Raw genomic sequence first — 23682 nt, 5'->3', positions numbered from 1 at the left:
ATCAGTACTTCATTTCTTTTTACTGCTGAGTAATAGTCCATTGTATGGATATACCACATTTTATTTATCCATTTATCAATTTATGCAACTTGGGTTGTTTCCACTTTGGGGCCGTTATGCATAATGCTGCCATAAGTATTTGTCTATACATCCTAATTCTCTTTTAACCTATAGGATTCTCTCTCTTTTTTTCAATGTTTTCTTTGCAATTTATTCAATTAAGAAACTGGTTTATTTGTCTTACAGAGTTTCCAAAGTCTGAATGTCTGTGATCTTGTCCCTGTTGTGTCATTAAACATTTTTCTTTGCCCTTCTATTTCCTCTGAATTAACATTTAGATCTAAAGGCTCAATCAGGTACAGGTTTAAATTTTGGTGTTGGAAATACTTGGTGGAGTGTTGTGTTCTTTTACCAGGAGGATGATAATGTGTGGGTATCTTTTTGTGATGGTAGCAGACATTAATATCATTGCTTAGCTCTATTAATTCAATAGGGGTTTGGAACTTGGTGCCTATTTTTCAAGAAATTAATAGATTTTTTTTGCATTACAGTTTCAAATTCATTTTTGCTGCACTATGGGAAAGTGATTTCTGTATGTATATGTGTGATGTGTGTATGTGTATATTATATTTCAACTGGATACCTTATTAAATTTTCTTGTAAGCACTTATGGCTTTTCATAAGATTTTCTAGAACTTTCTAGCTGATTATGCCATGTGCCAGTTACACAGTATTTTTGACAGACCCCCGCTCTTTCGTTCTCCTTGCCACAGTGCATTGGCTAGGACTTCAGATTACCGGGTAGCAGCAGCAGCAACAGCAGCAGCATGAGATGCCCTCTGCCCTTGCTTTTGGTCTTGTTACAGGAATCCTTCCAGAGGTGTTCATACTTGCCCAGACATAGATGTGCACTTAACTGCTCTCTGGTTTTATAATTGAGTGGCAGAAGCCGATGGAGAAGATCCATACCTCCCTTTGGTTGTGATGCCGTGGGCTCTGCATTCAGCACCCACAGAAGAGCCCTAAGCTATGCAGGACTCCAGCCAGACTAAGCTTAAAAGAACGTGGCTAGTTGGTCTTTTTGCAATAAAGTGCCACACACAGAGGTGTGTGTGGGCTGAGCTAAAGTTGGGTTTGGAAGCTGCAAGCCAAGGATGCAGGGCGACCTGACCAGAGGCCCCAGGATGCTACCAGCATCACTGTCAGAGCATTTGTTTGCCTAGAGCTTACAGCAGTTGGAGCTGTTGGCACAGAGAGCCCAGGACTGAGTTTATTTCCTCCAAAGGCATGTACTAGCATCTGGGGCTCACTCTGGGTGATGAAGATATCCAGGCTCTGCCCTGGAAGAAGTGGGGCTGGTTGATATGAACATTTTAAGGATGTCATTTTTTAAAGATGAGGAAGAGGGCTTTCCCCCTCCTTCTATGAAGCAGAACAACAGGGCAGCTCCCAGGGGTAGAAACCAGCCTCCACAGAGAGGTCATGTGGGTTGGCAGCAGGACTGAGAAACGGTAGGTAGGGTGGCTTTCTCCTTGGGCTGTGTTCCCCCAGCTCTAAGCTGCCGCTTTTTTTCCCCCAGAAAGGGACCAGGAGGGATCCTCAATTCAGAACACTGGAATCCAGAACCCTGGAGAAGAGTTAGAGGAGACTAACAAAAGCCCTTGCAAAGGTAGTTAGCTGCAGTCACTGGTGGGCACGAGCTGCCCCTATTGGAGACAGTGTCATCTTTCTTGTTCGCCAAGCACCACATTTGTGGATGAACCAACAGGTCAGCCCACCCCGCCTGCATGTTCTTAACAAGAGCAGTGGGAGAATTTTTTCAAATGTCTTCAGCCCTTTTTCAGTCTATCAAAAAAGGAAGCCAGAGAAGAACTGTACAGTAGTACTGTCAATAGTTTCAAAGTATTTCCCAACAAGCTCACTGGGTTAAGGTGGTATCTATGTTTCTCCATTATAAAGTTACAATTTTTCCCTTTGCAATATTGGCTCAGCCTGGGTTCCTCACAGCATTAAGAAGGCTTACCCAAGCACCTTCCAGCACCCAGTTCACTTGCCTCTGTTGAGTGAGCACTCTGAGCTGGCAAACAGATTGGCATGTGGCATGTGGGCATTGGCGTACTTAGGATCTTCAAGGGCAGTGCCCACTGCTCCCACTTCATGGGATTGGCACTAATAGGGTGAATAAAAAGGACCCTAGCAGCAGCAAATTCCATTGTAAGAACATGGCATGCAATTCTCTGGGAGAAGAGAGGTAGGACAGGCAGGGCTACTGGAGGAACCCTCATGGGTCTTCCCATCCCCCACACCCAGCCTGAGTTGAGTAGATTGCAAGCCAGGAGCATTTGGATATCTGAAGAGACCTAGAAGGATAGTCAGTGGGGCAGGCAAATTAAACAATGAGAGGAGGGCATGGAGTAAGGGTGAACATGCAACCAAAAATACAGCAAATCCAGGGGGAAGCATGACAGGGGGGCCACAGCCTGAGCCATTCTGTTCATAAGCCATAAGATTTTGAACCAGATAGAAAGATCCCCAAATAGGCAGACATGCAGACCCTTGGCTAGACAGACTTCTGGATGGACAAAATCCCAGGGAGATAGACTCCAGAGGGACAGACAGCCAAATGGACAGATTCTTGAACAAATGGGAAGATCCCCAGCCAGACATCCAGAAAGATTTGTGGTCAGACATATGGACACCTCCCGGTACCAGCCAATTAGTAGGTGATCCCAGCCAACCAAAATACAATCCCTCCAGGACAGTCAGACCCCCCCCCCATAGACAAATAGACATTACCCCAGCAGAGAGATATCCCACCTACCCAGTCAAGTAGCCAACCAGCCCTCAGCTTGACAGGCTTACCTCCTGCCAGTAAGACAGACCCCAGCCTGTGAGAAAGCCAGGCCCTTAGCAAGATAAACATCACCCTGAAAAGCCAGGTGGACAGGTAGATACTGGACAAACAGACCCTCAGTCACTAGTCAGAAGATCCCCAGCTACCCAGACCCCAGCTTCTGGGTCAGCCTTCCTGCCTCCCAGTCACTACCACAGATGATATGGATGGACCAATGACCCTTCAATGTTGCATCTGCTCCTGAGGTACCGCCAGTTTCCAGTGACCTTTGACCTCCAATGACATCCACTAACACCAGGGTCCACAAAGACCTTTCATCATCCCACAGTGACTCTTCCATGTTTACTCTGGTATCCACTAGTCCCTAATGACTGTCATTAGTATCCATGAGTACTCAGAAACTAAAGAGTGCCCATGACTCCTCCATTGAACATCCATATCTTCTCCAAGTTCCCTGAAACTTCTGTATCCCACCTCCCTGAGTCTCCAAAAACCCATGATTTCATCTACAAAATCTCAGTGATTTCATTGACATACACTATAGTGCACTAAATAGGAGCCCTCAATGACCCTTCCTTCTTTGGATCCCTCAATTACTTAAACTACCACTCCAAATCCCGATAGCCCTTCAGCGACTTTCATTGTCTTTCACTGACCTCCAATGACTGCCATTAACATCTGATGACAGTTGCCCATGAACGTCCAAAGAATTCTCACTGACCTCCAATGAATTCATTATAAGCGCCCATCCACAGAGACCACTACTGACCATCTTTGAACTCTTAGAGATGAAACTAATAACCACTGAGTCCATGGTGACCTCGCCTAACCCCTCAATAAAGGAAACATCCCCACTGATCATCCACTTTGACTTCCGTCACTTAAACCTGGGTCAGTAAAGCACACAGCCTCAGGCCACACACACAAATGTTTTGTGACACATGAAAATTACATGAAATTAAAATTTCAGTGTCCACAAATAGTTTTATTGGAATATAGCCACACTCATTTCTTTACATGTGGCCTATGGCTGCTTTCACAATGCCCTGGGGGAGCTGAGTAGCTGGGACAGACACCAGAGACAGCAAAGCCAAAAACCAAAGCCTTTTGAAAAGAGTTTGCCCATCCCTAACTCAAACAACACTCTAATAACCCATAATTAATTAAATCCACAACCTGAACCAATGACCTTGTTGCCCCCTCAATCACTTAAAGTACACCTCACCCCATTGGTTAACCTTTGATACTTTAACGACCTAAAACTGGACTCCACAGACACCCCCTCCAGTCGGACACCCCCAGAAATTCCTTCCATGATCCCTGGAGCCCCGCTGGGTGAGGGGTGGGCTGGCCAATTTACCGAGGCAGGATCCCTAGGCTCCTCTCAGCTTTCTCCAGCCTCCCCTTGGTGACCCCGGGAACTGGGTCACCAAATTGTCCTCTTGGCCTTTTCCTGCCCATTTTCTGAAGGTGAGGGTGTGGAGACAGCAAGAAAGAGAGAAGCTTTTTGAAAGCCTTGAGATCTTTCCCACTGGAACCCACTTTTGACGGCCTCAGTTCTGTTTCCCTGCAGGTTTATGCGGGATGAGAACCTTAAATTCAGAAAGGATCCTGGCGCCCCCAGCTCCTCCTAGCCCGATCCAGAAAAAGGAACCTCAGGAAATACAGAGGTACAGAAACATCCACTTCCATTCGGTCTTTCTCACAGCAGGGGTGCCCGGGTGTCATTTTCCCCCCGCGGCAACCTCAGCAACCTCCCTTGACCTTCCTCTGGGCCCTGCCGCCGGAGCGCACAGTGAGGGACGCCCCCAACCCAGGGTCCTCGAGGCAGGGTCGCAGCTCAATCTCGGCGACCATCTCCACTCACAGCTGCCGCGCCGCCACTCTGGCTCGGAGCCCAGTCTATCTCTCAGGGGGATTGGACGTGGGAGGCCGGGCGAGGACGCAAGGCCATCTACCCAACGCGGGCCCTTGGAGGAAGGTTGGCCCCGGGCGAGGATCCTGGGACTAAGCAGGAGAAAGTGTCCAGGGGATTGTGCGGACTCAGCCAACATGCCTGGCGCCCATAAAAAGGGAAGCACCAGCGCTGGACTCAGTTCCCAGGCCCAGCGGGAGAGGACTTGGGGCTCCGGCTGCGCCCGGGTCCGGGAGCCTGTGGGAGGCACAGGGAGAGAGGGAGATAGTCATTGGCCGAGGGGCGCGCCCTGCCGCCTGTTGCGCGCTTCCATTGGGTCGCAAGATCGGAGGCAGGGCCTCCGCAGCCCGCCTCCGCCTCCCGCTTTCTTGCTACTAGCTAGCTAGCCTCGCGGAGCGCAACAGCTGGACTGGACTTGTGGGGCGCACAGCGTCATGAGCCGCAACTTGGACGCTGCGCGGAGCTTCTTGGAGCAGTTGGACGCGCGAGGCGGCCGGGAAAGGGCGGTCCTTGCCGGCGAGTTCAGCGTAAGTGGGCGAGAGTGGCCAAGCCAAATCGCGCGCTCCGGCTCCTGGTCCTGGACTGTCCGGATGTCTGTCCTGTGCACCCTGCCGCGCTTTGCCTATCTCCCTCTCTCCCAATCTCTCTCAGTCTCTCTCTCTCTCTCTCTCTCTCTCTCTCTCTCTCTCTTTCCATTTCGGCGTCCAAGGGTGTCTCCTCGCCTCAAGGTCTATTTTTCTCACCCCAGCACCTCTCTGTCACTCTTAACCCCGTCTCTGTCCTCATCTTCTGCCTGCAGAGCCCCAGAGGGCGAAGTCCACGGCCGGGTTGGGCGGTGCCGCACACGCCCTTGGGTCCCCTGTGCCCTCATCCAGCTCCCGGAACGGTCCCGCTGCTGGGTCGGGCTGGAGAAGCCGGCGCAACAAGGGAAGGCAGGCGCTCACTTGCTCTGGACACCTGTCACCGGGGGCCTCTCCAGGCGCCCCGGTGATCACTTCTGTGATCATGTGGAAGAAGGGTCTAGGGGAAGAGGAACCAAGAAGCCCTGCTGAGGGTGGGGGGAAGAGGGGATGGTGGTGTGGATGCCGGACTCTAATAGGCGCTGTGATGTAGGGTACTTTACCCGGGTCCTCTGGCGTCAGTTTTTCCTTGGGTAAAACGCGACCGTTAATGACTAAACTGGCGTGAGGAACTGGTGTGGGTAAAAAAGAGCTTACACATCTTGAGCGCTCACTTTGTAGGATCCTTTGTCACTAATTATAAATGCGCTAAACATTACAATGCCGTGATGCAAGCCATGTGTAAGGAATACTAATGCAGCGTCGTAGGCTTTGGTAGGTGTTACTATCTTCTGATTATGAATAGCTGATGATGGTGGTAATACAAATTATAATAATGTAACAGTAATAAAGTATCTGTACTATTTTGTTACATAAGTAATGTTATACATTATAATCATATACATTGGATATTGTCATATACCATACATCATCATGTTCGTTATATTACATACATATTATGTTACAATTATCGTTTACAATACAATGTAGCACAGATTGAGTGTTTAGGGGGTAGATGCTGAGAGGTTTGAGAGCAACCCTCACTGTTCCACTTCCTGGGTGGGACTTTCAGCAAGTCAATCAACCATGTTGTGCCTCAGCTTTCTTACCTACACAGTGGGGACATCGATAATAGTACTAGCTTCGGGGTGACCTTGTAATGATTCAATGTTGTTAGCACAGAGCCTGGCACAGAGGAGTGGCTCTGAGTTGCTATTACTATTGTATCACTACAATTACCCAGGCACCATGCTATCGAAGAGTCTGCATTCACCTCTCACAGGCCATGTACTTTGCATCCCTACAAGTGCCTCTGTGCCCCAGAACTCTGACCTAGCTCCTCTCTTTCTCTCTCCTCCCTCTCCTGGTCAGGACATCCAGGCCTGCTCAGCTGCGTGGAAGACTGACCGTGTGTGCTCCACTGAGGCTGGCAGTCTGCCAGGGAACGTGAGGAAGAACCGCTACAAAGATGTGCTGCCGTGTAAGTCGGGGGCTTCCGGAAGGAGTCTGTGAGGCTCTGCACACATCCTCCACCCCATGGCAGTCCAGTCCACCCCACTATGCTCCCAGTGCACTCCCTCTCAGATCCTTGCAGTGGCTGCATTTCTCCTGAGCAGCTTACAAGTGCACCCAGGTGGGATCCCTGCTGGGTGTGCAATAACCCTGCTGGCTTTCATCCAGGAAGCCATCAGGGCCTTGATGCTCCTCTCACCCCAAAGCACTTTTCTCACCTCTCCCGCTGGCAGATGATCAGACACGAGTGATCCTTTCCCTGCTCCAGGAAGAGGGACATGGCGACTACATCAATGGCAACTTCATCCGGGTCAGGCTGGGAGTCAGGGAAGGGGCGGACATGGTGGGGGTGACAGCAAGATCTTGGTGGTGAACTTAGCCTTTACCAGGGCACAGACGGAAGCCAGGCCTACATCGCCACACAAGGACCCCTGCCTCACACCTTGCTAGACTTCTGGCGCCTGGTCTGGGAGTTTGGGGTCAAGGTCAGCCTTAGGGTAGGGTGAGGTGGGGCTAACATTCTGAGTCCTCCCTTGGCCTTGTTTCTCCAATTCTCTAACCCAAATCACTCCCCTCTCCCCTTACCCTTCTTGTCCAGGTGATCCTGATGGCATGTCGAGAAATGGAGAATGGGCGGGTAGGTGTCCTTATCTAGAATACATTTCCTTGTGCAGGAAGGAGGCAGGAGATATCTTGTTAGCACCTCCCTAATCTCAAGTCTGAAAGGCCCAATTCTTGGAGTGGCTCCACTATTACTCTAATTTTTTGTTGAACTTTTCCCTTTTATTTATGGTGCTCATCCCTGAAATGTTCACAACCCCTTTACTGCTGGTCTTCCCAACCCAAGTCTGCACCATAGACCATTAGGCCCTATACTGAGCTGTCCTGGTATAGCTCTGATCTCTGTGTTTGCCTCTCTCCTTTATTCACTCCACTCTAGACATTTTGGCCTTTGCTGTTCCTCAGATGTGCCAGGGATGGCACTGTGCCTTGGCTTTTCCCTCTGCCTGGAACATTCTTTGCTTGCTCTACTACCACCTTCAGATCTTTGTTCAAACACTACTTTCTCCATGAGACCTTCCTGGATCTTACACCATTTAAAACTCCCAGCGCTCCCACTCTCCTTCCTGTGTCCTATTTTCCTTCGCAGTTCTTACCACTTCTAGCATACAAGGTAATCTACTCATTGTTTATTCTCCCTCTCCTTGAATGGAAGATAAGTCCAGATCTTTGTTTTGCCTATTAGCATAAATTCGTCACTCAATAAATGCATGGCAACATTGAAGGCACATGGTTTCTACATTCTGGCCTATTCAATAGACAGGGTTGAGAAGTGGGGTAAGTACTGGCCGAGGATGACTGGCTGATCATGGAGTCTGTACAATCTGTAGTGATGCCCCTTTTTCATTCCTGATTTTGGTAATTTGTGGTCTGCCTGTCCATCTGTCCCATGTCAGTCTGGCTAGAGTAAAGATGAACAAACATTAGCTATTGTACTAGGTCTGTCTTGCTGCCCATTTTTTGTAAATAAAACATATTAGAATATAGCCACACTCCTATGTTTGTATATAGTATATATACATATATGCCACAATGCCAGAATGGCAGAATTCATGCCGCAATGGCAGAATTCAGTAGTTGCAAGTTGGATAGATTGAATGGCTCACAAAGTGTGAAATATATTATCTGGCCCTTTATAGAAAATGCTAGTCATCTCTGGGCTAGAGGTTTGTCAGTTGTTGTTGTTATTTTTTAAAGAACCAGCTTTGGCTTTTATTCATTTTCTCTATTTTTTTTCCATTTCTTATTTCATTAATAACTTTTTATCTTTTTCATTTCCTTCCTAATGGTTATTTAGGTTTAACTTGCTCCTATTTTTCTAGTTTCTTAAACTTATATCATTGATTTGAGATTTTTCTTTTTTCATATATAAGCATTTAATGTTATTCATTTTTCTCTAAGCACTGCTTTAGCTACATCTCATAAACTTGATAAGTTGTATCTTCTTTCTCAAGTAGTTCAAAATATTTTCTAATTTCCCTTGTGATTTTTTCTTTGACTCATGGTATTTGACCATGGTTATACTTAGTTTCAAATATTTGAGGACTTTCCCATATATCTTCCTGTTATTAATTTTTAGTTAATTCTACTGTGGTCAAAGAACAAATTTATATGATTTCAATCCTTTTACATATAGTGAGACTTGTTTTATGGCTATGAATATGACCTATCTTGGTAAATAATCTGCGTACACTTGAAAAGAATGTGTATTTTGCTTTTGTTGAGTGAAGTGTTCTATAAATATCAATTCAGTCAAATTGTGTCTTTTTTGAAAGACACTTTAATATTTTTTATTTTTACTGTATTTTATAAATCTTTACTAATTTCTTCTCTCTAAATGTTTTATCAATTGCTGAGAGAGGAGTGACGAAATCTCCAACTATTCTATAACTGCCAATTAGGACAAATATTATTCAAATCTTGTTGTTCGTATGACTTTTTAGGGGGTCTACTTGCCTTGTTATTTGCTGAAATGATATTGAAATCTCTAATTTTAAAATTATCTGTCTTTTCAGTTCTGTCAGTTTCTGCTTCAGCTATTTTGGAACTCTGTAATTGAGTGCCTATACAGTTAGGATTATGTCTTCCTGATGAATCAGTCCCTTTTCCAATATGTAAGGTTCCTTTCTATCTCTGGTAATATTCTGTTTCTGAAGTGTACTGTGATATTAATATAGCCATTTAAATTGTGCTAGAGTGTGCATCTCTTTTTCCATTCTTTTACTTTTTATCTATGTTCATCTTTATTTTTAAAGTGTCTTGTAGGTGGCATATTGTAGGGACTTACTTTTTTATTTAATCTGACAATCTCTGCCTTTAATTGGAGTATTTATTTGTTAATATATTATCAATAATGTTGAGTCTAAATCTACTATCTTTGTTTTCTATTTATTCCATCTGTTCTTTGTCCTTTTATTCTTTTCTGTCTTCTTTCAGATTGAGAATTTTAAAATTATTTATTTATTTATTTATTTGAGAGAGAGAGCACAAGTGGGGGAGAGAGGCAGAGGGAGAGGGAGAAGCAGACTCCCCACTGAGCACGGGCCTGACATGGGACTCGATTCCAGAACCCCAAGACCATGACCTGAGCCAAAGGCGGACACTTAACTGACTGAGCCACCCAGGTGCCCCCAGATTGAGAATTTTTATGAATCCATTTCATAGTCATTATTTACTTATTAGTTATACCTCTTTGTATTATGTGCTTAGTCTGGCTTTAGGGTTTACCAGTTATATCTTTAACTTAATCACAGTCTACACTCAAATAATATTATACCATTTCATTTAAAACATAAGAACTTTATACTAGCATATTTTAAATTTCCCATTCCATGCTTTATGTTATTGTTGCCATAGGTTTTAATTCTAAATATGATGCACTATTATTTTTGCTTTAGATTGTCTTTTTCTCATTTTTTTAATAAGATAAGTGTACTCTTAATCCCCTTCACCTATTTTACCCATTCCCCACCCCCACCTTTCCTCCGGTAACCACCTATTTATTCTCTGTAATTAATAGTCTGTTTTTCGGTTTCTCTCTTTTTTTTCTTCATTTATTTGTTTTGTTTCTTAAGTTCCACATATGAGTGAGATCATATGGTATTTGTCTTTCTCCAACTGATTTATTTCACTTAGTATTATACCCTCTAGATCCATCCATGTTGCAAATGGCAAGATTTCATTCTATATTCCATTGTGTATGTGTGTGTGTGTGTGTGTGTGTATATATATATATTCACATCTTCTTTATCCATTCATCTATTGATGGACACTGGGCTGCTTCCATAATTTGGCTATTGTAAATAATGCAGCAATAAACACAGGGGTGCATATATCCTTTTGAATTAGTGTTTGAGTATTCTTTGGATAAATACCAGGTAGTGCAATTGCTGGATCATAGGGTAGTTCCATTTTTAATTTTTTGAGGAACCTCCATACTGTTTTCCAGAGTGGCTGAACCAGTTTGCATTCCCACCAACAGTGCACAGTGGTTCTTTTTTCTCCACATCCTCGCCAACACTTGATGCTTCTTGTATTTTTGATTTTAGCCATTCTGACAGGTGTGAGGTGATATCTCATTGTGTTTTGATTTGCAGTTCCCTGATGATGAGAGATGTTGAGTAAGCATCCTTTCATGTGTCTGTTGGCCATTTGGATGTCTTCTTTGGAGAAATGTCTGTTTGTGTCTTTTGTCCATTTTTTAATTGGATTATTTGGTGTTTGGCTGTTGAGTTGAATCAGTTCTTTATTTATTTTGTATACTAACCCTTTATCAGGTATGTCATTTGCAAACATCTTCTCCATTCAGTAGGTCATTTTTTAGTTTTATTGTTTGTTTCCTTTGTATGCAAAGGCTTTTTATTTTGCCACGGCAATCAGATAAGAAAAGGAAATACCATCCAAATTGGTAAGCAAGAAGTAAAACTTTCACTATTTGCAGATGACATGATACTATATATAGAAAACCCTAAAGACTACACGAAATAATTACTGAAATGGATAAATGAATTGAGTAAGGTCACAGTATACAAAATCAATGTACAGAAATCTGTTGCATTTCTATACACTAATAATGAAGCAGCAGAACAAGAAATTAAAACAATCCAATTTATAATTGCACCAAAGATAATAAAATACCTAGGAAAAAACTTAACCAAGGAAGTGAAAAACCTATACACTGAAAACTATAAAACACTGATGAAAAAAATTGAAGATGACACAAATAAATGGAAAGATAGTCCATGCTCATGGATTGGAAGAAGAAATATTGTTAAAATGTCCAGACTATCCAAAGCAACCTACAGATTTAATGCAATCCCTATCAAAATACCAACAGCATTTTTCACAGAACTAGAACAAAGAATCCTAAAATTTGTGTGGAACCACAAAAGACCCCGAATAGCCAAAGCAATCTTGAAAAAGAAATATAAAGCTGGAGATACCACAATTCCAGATTTTAAGTTATACTACAGAGCTGTAGTAATCAAAACAGTATGATACTGGCACAAAAACAGACACATAGATCAATGGAATAGGATAGAAAGCCCAGAAATAAACCCATGATTATGAGGTCAATTAAACTATTAATCTTCAATAAAGGAGGCAAAAATATGCTATGGGAAAAAGCGTCTCTTCAATAAATAGTGCTGGGAAAACTGGATATCTACATGCGAAAAAGAGAAAGAAAAGAAAGAGAAGGAGAGAGGAAGAAAGAGAGAAAAAGAAAGAAAGAAAGAAAGAAAGAGAAAGAAAGAAAGAAAAGAAAGAGAAAGAAAGAAAGAAACTGGACCACTTTCTTACACCACACACACACAAAAACTCATAATGGATTAAAGACCTAAATGTGAGACCCAAAACCATAAAAATCCTAGAAGAGAGTACAGGCAGTAATTTCTCTGGCATTGGTCATAGCATCCTTCTCGATATGTCTTCTGAGGCAAAGGAAACAAAAGCAAAAATAAACTTTTGGGACTGAATCAAAATAAACAATCTCTTTTTAAAAATAGCTTTATCAAGATGCAATTTATCCATTTAAAGTGTGCAATTCAATTGTTTTTAGTATATTCCTCAGTTAAGCAGCCATCAGTGCAATAAATTTTACATCTTCATTTCCCCACAAAGAAATCCTATATCCATTGGCAGTCACTCCCCATTTCTCTATTTTAGGTAACCCCTACTTTATTTTTGGTCCCTATAGGTTTGACTACTCTGGACTTTTCATGTAAACTGAATCATATGATATGTTGTCTTTGTGACTGAGTCCTTTCACTTAGCATGGTTTTAAAATTCATGCATATTATAGCATGTGTCACTGTTAAGTCCTTTTTGTTGTTGAACAGTATTCCATTGAATGGATCTACTACATTTTACTTACTCATTTATTGCTTTATGGAATGTGAGTTGCTTCCACTTTTTGGCTAGTATGAATAATGCTGCTATGAACACTTACGTGCAAGTTTTTGTGTAGAAGTATGTTTTCAGTTCTCTTGGTTACGTACATAGAAGTGGAATTGCTACATCATATGGTAACTCCTTTCTTAATATTTTGAGGAACTGTCAAACTTTTCCACAGCTACATCATTTTACCTTCCAATCAGCAGTGTATGAGGATTCAAATTCTTCACATCCTCACCAACACTTGTTGTCTGTCTTTATTTTCAACACTTGTTATTTTTTTCACCACTTGTTATTTGTCTGTCTTTTCCCCTTTGAATGATCTTGTTATCCTTGTTGAAAAAGCAATTGACTATAAATGTAAGTTTTTATTTCTGGACTTTCAATTCTATTCAATTGATCGGTAGGTCTATCTTTGTACCAGTAGTATACATTTTTTATTATTGTAACTTCATAGTAAGTTTTGAAGTCAGGAAATGTGAGTCCTCCAAGTTTCTTTTTTTTTTTTTCAAGATTGTTTCAACTTTTTGTGCAGAAAAGAGTAATATAGCAGGCTTATGATTTAATAAAAGACCTTCTTCCTAGGTTGGATCTTGCCTGGAAATTGGATTTCTAATAAAAGCGGCTCACTATGCTTGAACTGTTTATATAAACAGTATGGTTTATTTGAACACCTGCCTTCCTTCTGGGAGTCTGAAGTTTTAGTACATGCTAGACTTTTTTGGATTTGTGGGTTTGTGGTTTCATCAAATTTGGAAAAATTCCCAGCAATTATTTTTGCAAATATAGTTTCTGTTCTCCCCTCTCTCCTCTTCTTCTTCTGGACTCCAAGTACACATACATTAGATCATTTGGTATATTTCCACAGGTAACTGATTCTTTGTTCATTTTTTCCCAGTAATTTTTTCTTTTTTTCATTTTAAATAGATTCTACTGCTATGTCTTTGTGTTCACTGATCTTTTTTTCTGTGTCTAATCTGCTATTAGTGAATTTTTTATTTCCTGTATTTTATTTTTCCTCTCTAGAAGTTCCATTTCGGTATTTTCTCCATCTTTTGTTTCACTTTCATTTTATTCATGTTTTCTTTTTCCATCTTCAAGTATATTTAAAATATTTTTTAAAAAACTGTTTAAAGGTCTTTGTCTACTTCTTTCTTCATCCCTATTGGATTTTCTATTCACTTATTTTTCTCCTGGTTATAGATCATGTTTTCTTGTTTCTTTGTATGTCTAGTAAGTTTTTCTTGGGTGCTTGACATTTTTAATTTTGTAGATAACTGTTGGATTTTATTGTCCTACTTTAAAGAGTCTTTAAAGAGACTTTTTCTGGAAGGCGGTTAAGGTACTTTTGGATGTTTGATCATTTTAAGGTTTGTTTTAAAGCCTTTGTAGGGCAGGTCTAGAGTAGCCTTTATTCTAGAACTAATTTCATTCTACTTCTAACATGTGGTCCTTCTTGGTTCCCTATTGAATGCCTTTACAGTCAGTCGGATCTCTCCACTCTGGCTGGAGGAATGTAAATTATTTCTATCCCATTATGAACATTATAGGAAATATTCATCTTATAGGTTCTTAGTTACTGTTCTTTCATGGGAAGTTATTCTTGCCTGGCTTCATGGAATTTCATGATGCTCAGATTATTATTCAGCTAATAATATTCAAGGGGACCATATGCACACTTCTGAACTTTTTAACTCTTGTTTGCATAGCTCTGTTCTTTCTAAGACTCTGCCCTTCAAATTCTAGCTGCTTTGGCCTCCCTGAGCCATGATCTCTGGCTCCTCAACTCAGTGGGATCATTGGACTCTCCATGTCCTGCAGCCTGGTGACTGCCTCTAGGCAGTAAGCTGGGCAGTCATAACATTTGACCCATGTGTTTCCCTTTGTTCAGTGATCACAATCCTGCAATACCTGCGGTCCACTGTCTGAAAATAGTGGCTCATATGTTCTGTCCAGTTTTTTTAATTGCTTACAGTATGAGAATATTCTGGCCTGTCTTCCTCCTGCATAGTCAGAAGCACAAGTCTCCACTGTGTCTGTGTGTGTTTAATCTGACAAGGCTCTGCCAGCTGGCCTGCATGATAGCTACAGCTATCTGTACTTCCACCAGCAATGCCTGAGGTGTCCTGTGGGGGTGTGGATATATTGAGCTGGAACTCTAAAGCAGACTACTGCTCTTCACTCCCTGCCTTTTCTCCCTTGCCTCACAGAAAAAATGTGAGCGTTACTGGGCCCAAGAACAGGAACCACTACAGATTGGGCTTTTCTGCATTACCCTGGTGAGCTGGGGCAGAGGTGGGAACAGTGTTTTATGAAGTCTTGGATGTTGTGGGAGGTTTCCCAGAAGATTCTCAGGGAAGCTTTTGGGCTGGGCCTGAAAGGATGAATAGTTTTCCCACAGTCCCCTCACACTGCAAGGAACTCTCTGGTATTAGCCTGCAAATAGTCAGGACTCAATATATTCATTGATTTTGCATTTTAACTATGATCATAGTTATCTCTGTTATATAAATGTACCTGGTTAGGTTCTTAAAATCCCTATTTCACTTAGCATTTCATAACTCAGGAAAATCTCTTACCTCAAGTCAAATATAGTTGGTACATAATAAGTACAATAAAACTCTTGTTGTAGAACAAATCTTTTTTTTTTCCCACTATAAATGAGCTTGTTGGGGTTTTTAATCATAGTTCTTTCTCCCCTCTATCAAATGTTTGCTTCAGGAAAGCCATGGGGGATGTTTGAGCTGAATGAATTTTTAAAATATGTTTGACTTTGATTTTTTAATCAGAAATGCTTTATTTTCTGCAAATGTCTTTTGGGACCTGTGGTCTTTGTTCTCCTCTCTCTTCCCACCTGGCCCACATCCTCAGACAAGGGAGACATGGCTGAATTCAGACATCATGCTCAGGACCCTCCGGGTTACTTTTCAGAAGGTACTTAAAGGGGAGGAGGAGGCTCCCATATGGGGAGAGCTGTTTTCTGTCTGTTTTCTCATTTGTAAAATGGGCATTAGCAATAGCACCTATCTCCTCAGTTATTATCTGTTGGATTTAAATGGAAGATGTTTAGAACTGGGCCTGACATGCCGTAGGTGCTCAGTAAATGCTTTCTTATTATTTGCCGCTCTTTTCCTGTGTTTCAGGAATGTCGTTCTGTGTACCAGCTGCAATATATGTCCTGGCCAGACAGAGGAGTCCCTAGCAATCCTGAACATGTGCTCACCATGGTGGAGGAAGCCCGTCGCCTCCAGGGATCTGGCCCCAGCCCCCTCTGTGTCCATTGCAGGTTTAAGGAATGGGTTTTATGGGGGTCTCGTGAGACAGAGATGACTGGGAGTGGGGAGGGAGGTTGGGAGGCCAGTAAAGGCCTTGAAGCCAGTGTCACAGTTTGAGTGCCTCTTTTGAAAAACCTGAAGCCATGCTGCATCAGCTGAAATTTAGCATTTATTGAGTGCAGACTGCTTGCTGGAGAGTAAACACAGAGTTGATGCTCAACAAATGTAAGCAATTAAAAAGTTTTTTTCCTTTAAATTGTAATCTGGGGATTCTGAGAATCAAAAGGTGCTGCAGGGTATCCTCCATTAGGACCCTTACTCCCAACCTCAAATGCCCCATATAAAAGCGGTTGTGGGCAGGTCCTGACCAAGCTTACGCTTATTCTTGCTTGTCAGCGCGGGTTGTGGGCGAACAGGTGTCCTGTGCACTGTGGATTATGTGAGACAGTTGCTCCTGACCCAGGTATGAATAGGGCATATGTGTGCTTATGTACAGTGCAGGTCCCATGCCCACTAGGTCCTGCTCATGTACCCTCTCTGCCCCAGATGATCCCACCTAACTTCAGCCTCTTCAACGTGGTCCTGGAGATGAGAAAGCAACGGCCTGCAGCTGTGCAAACAGAGGTAAGAGCCTCAGTCTCCTCAATCCAAGGACACGTCCCTCCTCTTGTCTTCCCTTTTTGATGATTCCTCTTCCCCCAGGAGCAGTACAGGTTCCTATACCACACGGTGGCTCAGATGTTCTTCTCAGCACTCCAAAACACCAGCCCCTTGTACCAGAATTTCAAGGAGGTACCAACGCCCCCTTCCTACTCTCTTCCTGTCCACCATCAATACCCTCAGAGACCAGGACCCAGAGCAGAAGTCTTTGGCTACCATCACTGCAGCATCTAGCCCATGGACTCCTTCTGGGAGCAGGGACTGACTATGATATCCACCTTTGTCCTCCTTGCTACCTTATCAGACTGTTCCTTTTAAGCTTACCCACCCCTGAGTCCATGGTCACCTCCATCAGGGGTCTGACCAGTTTCCTCCAAGTCTCATACCCTTCCCCTCCTGTCTTTCGCCAGAATTGTGCTCCAGTCTACGATGACGCCCTCTCTCTCCAGACTTCCCAGACCCTTCCCACCACACCTCGCCCACATGGCGAAGTCCTCAGGTACTCAGCTCCATCTCTTCATTCTTCCCTTTCCAATTTCTCATGCTCAGAGGCTAACCCTTTCCTCGCCCTTGAAAACACCAGCCCTTCCTTGCTGTCGTTTACCAAATATTCACTGGCTGTTTGAACTGAGTCGGGGAACCTGCCCCAAGATGACACTTTGATCCCAGAGATCCCATTGCCTAGGCCTGGCTAGCCCCTATGTTAGCGCTTTCTTTGCTTCCCTAGCCATTAATTTAGCAAATAGTTCTTGAAGCCACCCACTTGTCAGGCCTCATGTCAGGTGCTGGGGACAGAGTCAACCTTCCTTTGCAGCAGATTTCACCCCCTCGTCCTTGAGACTAGCTCTCCATTTTGAGGCTATCCCTCCCTCCCCTTTAAACACCACTTCCTCATTCTTACATTCAGACATGTACACAGAAATGACCACCCCTCAGTATCAATACCCCGCCCCATTCACCTGCCAGGCTGTCTCCTTCCCTTCACCCACCTAAGTTGCCAGGCGCTCGAAACACAGAACCGAGATCCCCTCATCTAGAGACCCCTCCCCCTCTCCTCTGAGACCTATCCGCCCGCTCTCTCCGACCTGCTAGCAGCCTTGGGCGGAAAGGAAGCCAGCGGTTTGCGAGCTAGGCGCGCTCCCCACCCCCTCCCTCCCTTGGCTCAGTCTCTTCACTTCCTCCCCGCCCTCCCCACCCGCAGAAGCATCTCGGTGCCCGGGCCCCGGGCCCTCGCCATGGCCGACACGTACGCGGTGGTGCAGAAGCGCGGGGCGCCCGCGGGCACCGGGGCGGGGGCGCGGGGGCGCGGCGCGGAGGAGGAGCCGCTCTACAGCCAGGTGACGCCGCGCTCTCGGCGGCCGCAGGCGCACGCGGAGGACGCGCGTGGGTTGCTGCCCGGCGGCGGTGAGTCCGGGCAGGCCGGGGCGCGAGGCGGGAGGGCCGGCAGCCACCTGCGCCTTGTTCAGACCCAGTCTTGCTGGCGGCCTCGAGGACCCCCACCCCTCAGTTCGGCCCGGTCAGGGCCTAAGCTGACGTACGTGCCTTGCTGGCCACGCCTCTGGGACTGTTGCCCAGCTCCGCTCACGGCCGGAAGTGTGCCAGGCCCAGCCTTGGGCTCAAGGCCGGTCCGTTTCTCTGGCGATGCTCGCTAGTCCAGGCGGACGGGTCCCTTTCCGCTTCTCCCCCTCCTGCTGCCCTCACCGCCCTGGCCCCCAGCCTGCCAGCTCAGGCCCCGGGCGCATGGAGGATGCGGTACTGCCCCGATGGGTTCCGGAGCTCCGTGGGGCCGCCTGAGTCGATCCGTGGGGGGGGGGGGGGGTGGTTTTGTGCCCGCAGTTGCTGCTGACCAAAGCCCTGGTGGGCCTGACGCCTATGAGGACGTGATGGATGGAGCTCAGAGTGTTGGGCTAGGTAAGTCAAAGCATGGATTGCTGTGCCTCCGCAGCTTTGACTGAACCCCAGGATTTGGGGGTTTAGGGATGGTGGCATGGGGCTCACACTCTCCGAGCCCTGGGGGTGTGGCTGCAGTAAACCACCAGGGGCTGGAGGCTTGAGGATGACCTTCCACACATCTCCACGCCTCAGCTTCTCCATGAAACCCATGGTGCCATTCTTCCAGGCTTCAACCTGCGCATTGGAAGGCCTAAAGGGCCCCGGGACCCCCCTGCTGAGTGGACCCAGGTGTGAGTGCTGCACCCTGCCTGCCTGTTGCCCCACATGGGCATCTGGACTGCTGACGGCCATTCTCTGCTATGTGAAGTGTTGGGAATGGGAATGCTGGTCCTGGATCAAAATAAAAGTTTCTCAGGGTGGAAATGTAGGGCCTTTGCCCCAGTAATTATAATATTCAAGGCTTGAGGCGGGGGAGGTAGTTGGGAGATAATGGCTGGTGACACTGCAGTGAACGGATTCAAGAATAAACATCAGGAATGGGCCCAACCCCAGGGGACTAGGCAGGTCCTCCCAGGCGTGAAGAAGAGCATGGACAGATGGGCTTCTGGAGACTGCTCCCATCACCACATAATGGACTAGTTCATCTCAATATCTGAGCCTCCCTCACTCAGACGCTCAGCTGGACATAGAAATGAGGTGGGCCCTGAAAAAGACTGATAGACACTCTCCCACCCCCAACCACCATACAGACAGATCCAAGCCAGGTATAACAACCCAGCAGACTGATTTCAAACAGGTAAAAAGATCCCCACTTGGTACAGAGACAGATGGGCCCCCAACCAGGACAAGTAGATAGCCATATACCTAGACAGCCAGACCTTCAGAGGGACAGTCCACAGCTGGATGGATGGACCTCCAGTCAGAGAAATCAACTAACAGCCTGACAGACCACCCCCAGCAAGAGAGACCATCAAAAAGACCCCTGTCCCAGCTAGGCAGCCCACCAGACACCAGCCAGATGGACCCCTAGGTGGACAGACTCCCAGACAGACAAACAAATCCCTAGCTGAGCAGACACAGACATCTCAGCTAGACAGATCCACCCCCAAGTGGACGGACAGACTGACAGACCTAGTCATACTCCTAACTAGCCAGATGGACTCCCAGCCAGACAGAAAGACCCTTGATTGTACAGACAGCCTCCCAACAAGGCAGATAGGTGGACTTCTAGACAGGTGGATAGTCCCCACCAACTCACCAATTCCGAAGACCCACATTTTAGCAGACAAATTGATGCGCCACCTGCAGTAGACAAACCCTCAGGTAGGTAAGCATCCTAAGCCAGACATACGCCCATTGTCCAAATCATTTACCAGCTTGGCATACCTTGCAAATCAGATCCTTCGGACAGGCTAGATCCCTGCTAGCTAGATCGACCCCCCCCCCCCCCATCTCTCAGGGTCTCATTGGGGGATGAACCCCTAGTCACACATGACAGATAACCCCAGCCAGACAGGCACTATGCTCAGACACAAATGAACCCCAAGCCAACTGGCCAACTAGATCCCTAGCTGGACAGAACGAACTCAAACCAGATGAACAGGTGGACCCCCATCTGGAGAGATGAATGAATGGACCTCCAACAAGTCAGACCTATTTATATAGATCCCCAACCAGATAGACCTGAGTCAGGCAGGAGGACCCGCAACCAGACTAACTATGAGCAGTTCACATAGCCCCCTGGCCAAACAAACCCTCAGTCCTTGAGCTGACAGCAGACACACACAGATGGCTGGTTTGGCAGACAAATCTGCAGCTGCTAAGACAGACATCTAGCCTCGCAAACAGATGGACTGACCCCAGACCGACAGATCAGTCTGTAGCCAGACAGGCTGATAAATCTGCGAGTAGATAGCTGGAAAAGTGAACTCCAAACAGACTGAATGCCAGCTTGGTAAGACCCTCAGAAAGACCTTTGGCTAGACAGATATGCAGACCCCAGCCAGAAGGACTGCAGCCAAGAGGGCAGTCTCCAGAAGGACAGATCCCCAACTAGACACTCCATGAGCCAGAGAGCTCTCCAGCTGGACAGGTAGAAAAATGGGTCACCCAGCCAGAAATCAAACAGTCCTCCATCAAGATGGATCTTCAAACCAGAGAAGTGGACAATAAGACAAGAGTAAATCTACACCTGATGCTCCAAAACCCTGATCCTGCTCTGTGAGCCTCTCTCCTGACAACGTCTAGTGCATTCCGGTGGGTTCCCATCCACCCCTTCCTAACACAGAAAGCTGTCCTGTGTCTGTGATGAGCATGGACCACTGAGGCCTTCACCTGCCACCTGCCCAGTCAGAGCCACATCCCTCATACAGTTACTGTGAGAATTCAGTGAAAGAGAGAATACAAAGATTTAGTTCAGAAGCTTATGCTTGATAAATGTTAGACCATAATCAGGTCTTGGCTCCTGAATTCAATATAGGTTCTGAGACAAGTCATTTGCTCTTTGAGTGTTGGTAAAAGGAAGGTGAAACGTGCCTTCCTTGACCACAACAGTGCTTGCTGGCATTGGACTTAATTTGTCAAGTGCTATAAGGTCTCTGCACAAGAAGCAATTCAACTAGCTGAAACCTGGAATTTCAGAGAAACCTAGGGATTCTCCATCTTAATGGGGAACAGGAGGCCAGCATCACCTGGAGTCCAAACTCTTAGGCAAAAGGTAAAGCTGACCTTGGTGGAAAGAGGCAGGAAGGAGGACCCAAGGCTGCTGATAACAGAGGAGAGTTGAAGTGTCATTTAGAGTGTAAACTGATCTCATAGCCAGAAATATTAAGTTCATTTGGCTCCAGAGACCAGAAGGGGAAAAGCAGTAGTAATTTGGAGGAGAGGCAGCCTGTGGCAGAAAGAAGAAGCATTTCCTTCCTCAGGGGAGGGAAACCAATGTCAATTAGAGCATTGGTCTCTGGGGTCCGTCCTGAAGCCAGCACCCACTCAGCCCAATTTCCTACCAGAAACCATAACTGGGGGGTACAGTGGACCCATTTAGATAAGATTTTTTAACAATTAGGTCTGAGGCTGAACTGTTTGCAATTCTTAGCCGCCCATTCCAGACTGAAGGGTTGTTCTGCTGAAAATGAGAACAGCACCCTTGTGACTATCTGAGCAGGTAGAGGCCCAGCAACATAGAAAAACCTATAGGCTTGCAGGGTAGAGCATTCAGGATAATGTGGGGCTGGGTTCTTTACGTGTTTTATCTCATTTAATCTTTATTTGTAAGTATTGCTACTGAGCCCATTTTCTAGATGCAAAGGAGAGTCAGAGAAGGTAGTTGTTAGTTTGAGACTCACTCAGGTTTAGGTCTCAGTGTTTAGTGTTACAGAAATATATGGCTCTGAGCAAAAGTAGCCCTAAATCATTAAATGAATAGAAATAGCTAGCACTGACTAGGTCCTTGGTATGCACATGGACTGAACGATTAATCTTCAGAGCAACCCACACATAGAGGTAGGTTTGTTATCCCCACTTTACAGAAGCTAGGAATAACTGCAATGAATACAGTATCATTTAATATTTCTTTAAGTAGGCCTGTATCATAGTGGTTAATAGCTTGGACTCAGTCACTTACTAGTGGTGCGATCTTCAGCAAGTTTTCGGTTTCTCTCTGGCTCAGTTTCCTAGTCTATAAATTGAGGACAATAAAGTTATTTTTATCATAGGGCCACCACATGAATGATTGTTCAGAGCTAGAGTGAACCTGGATTTTTACAACACACATAGAAAAGATTTCTTATTTTTTCAGGGATTATTTCCAGAATGAAATAATTTACATAGTTCTAGTCATGGTTAACAGTTGCATTTTAAGTCAGTGGGCAGAAAAATGGTTTATTCAACATCTGATATTGAGATAATTAAGTAGTCATTTAGGAAAAAAGAAGTTTGAGCCATACATCATACTGTACATCAGGACAAATCCTAAATGTATCAGAGATCTAAATATAAAATAATAAACCATAGAAACATTAGAAGAAATTATGGGAAATTTTCTTTATATTCAGTGCTTGCTAAATATGGAAAGACATCAGAAGCCCCCCCAAATAGATATATTTTAATGCACAAATATATTTCAACCTCACAAAAATCACCATAAGCACAGTCAGAAAATTAATGACAAACTTGAAAAAAATTTACAACTGACATCAAACAAAAGGCTAATTTTCTGAGATATAAAAAGCTCTTAAGAATAAGTAAAGGCCAAAAGTCGAAATAAAAATGTGCAAAGATGCTCTATCTTACGTGTAATAAAAACCATGAAAATCAGAATTTTATACTGAGATAGCTGATTCCACATAATTATGTTAGCAAAGATCAAAAAGTTTAATAATGCAGTGTGTTGTCTAAGATATAAGGAAACGTTCTCGTATAGAGCCAGTGGGTGTTTAAATGCATACAACCTCTATGGAAAGCACTTTAACAACATCTGTTTAAAAATGCTCATACTCTTTGAGGCAGAAATGTCATTTGTAGGCATTTATCTTCTGTGGGTACTCACAGAACTCCAAAATGACTGTTACACGAGTTATTTACTGTCACACTGTCTGTAGTAGCAGAAGACTGGAAATAAATGTTCTTAGTGGGGTCCTGGTTAAACAAATGCTATGATGGAGTACTACGCAGTGTGAAAAAGCAGAATGAGACAACCTCTGTGCACTGGTGTGAACGAATTTCCAAATCACATTGTAAAATGAAAAAATATATTAACTTACGTTATAAAAAGAAGATATTTTATATGAACATATATACATATGTTTTTCCTTATATACACTTAAAGAGTATTTGAAACAAGCACAAGAAGAGGATTGAATGTCTGAGGGCCCTATGCTGCAGCCCCATGCACCATGCTTCAGCCTCCCTGCCTTCCTTTTACCTCGTCTCAAACCGTCCATGCTCAGGCATTTGTGTTGGTTGTCCTGTCTCCCCAGAGCATCGAGTGACCGTCTCTTACTCTTGTGCACACTGAGACCCCTGCCACTACTTCTAGGGTCCCCTGGGGATCCACATCCA

General features: G+C 44.7%; 1 protein-coding gene across 5 annotated transcripts; it reads left to right on the top strand.

Moving 5' to 3' along the window:
* Nucleotides 1-911: 911 nt before the first annotated feature.
* Nucleotides 912-23272, top strand: PTPN18 (protein tyrosine phosphatase non-receptor type 18). 5 transcript variants are annotated; one of them, XM_057309878.1, is made up of 17 exons: nt 912-1669; nt 4428-4524; nt 5152-5296; nt 6701-6809; nt 7075-7151; nt 7231-7326; nt 7440-7478; nt 15007-15075; nt 15668-15730; nt 15940-16082; nt 16468-16534; nt 16618-16695; nt 16774-16863; nt 17142-17230; nt 17933-18135; nt 18568-18642; nt 18851-23272. In XM_057309878.1, the coding sequence occupies exons 3-17, from the start codon at nt 5204-5206 to the stop codon at nt 18916-18918; spliced, it is 1359 nt and encodes a 452-aa protein (XP_057165861.1). In that variant the 5' UTR covers nt 912-1669; nt 4428-4524; nt 5152-5203; the 3' UTR covers nt 18919-23272. The 5 variants fall into 5 exon arrangements, with proteins under 5 accessions (XP_057165861.1, XP_026348716.2, XP_057165859.1 ...); XM_026492931.4 differs by having other exon boundaries at nt 5148-5296; XM_057309876.1 differs by having other exon boundaries at nt 4724-5296.
* The last annotated feature ends 410 nt before the right edge of the window (nt 23273-23682 follow it).

The sequence above is a fragment of the Ursus arctos genome, unplaced genomic scaffold (genome assembly GCF_023065955.2).
Source record: "Ursus arctos isolate Adak ecotype North America unplaced genomic scaffold, UrsArc2.0 scaffold_10, whole genome shotgun sequence".
NCBI classification, from domain to species: domain Eukaryota; kingdom Metazoa; phylum Chordata; class Mammalia; order Carnivora; family Ursidae; genus Ursus; species Ursus arctos.
The sequence above is the reverse complement of the archived record's forward strand: the minus strand, read 5'-3'. Positions and strand labels throughout refer to the sequence as shown.

Excerpts from the sequence above, each read along its gene's own strand:
- PTPN18 (XM_026492929.4), top strand. The coding sequence starts at position 6,497 with ATGTTGTTAGCACAGAGCCTGGCACAGAGGAGTGGCTCTGAGTTGCTA. Across the intron at positions 6,810-7,074 it reads CTACAAAGATGTGCTGCCGT|ATGATCAGACACGAGTGATC; the intron begins GTAAGTCGGGGG and ends TCCCGCTGGCAG. Across the intron at positions 16,083-16,467 it reads CCCCTCTGTGTCCATTGCAG|CGCGGGTTGTGGGCGAACAG; the intron begins GTTTAAGGAATG and ends CTTGCTTGTCAG.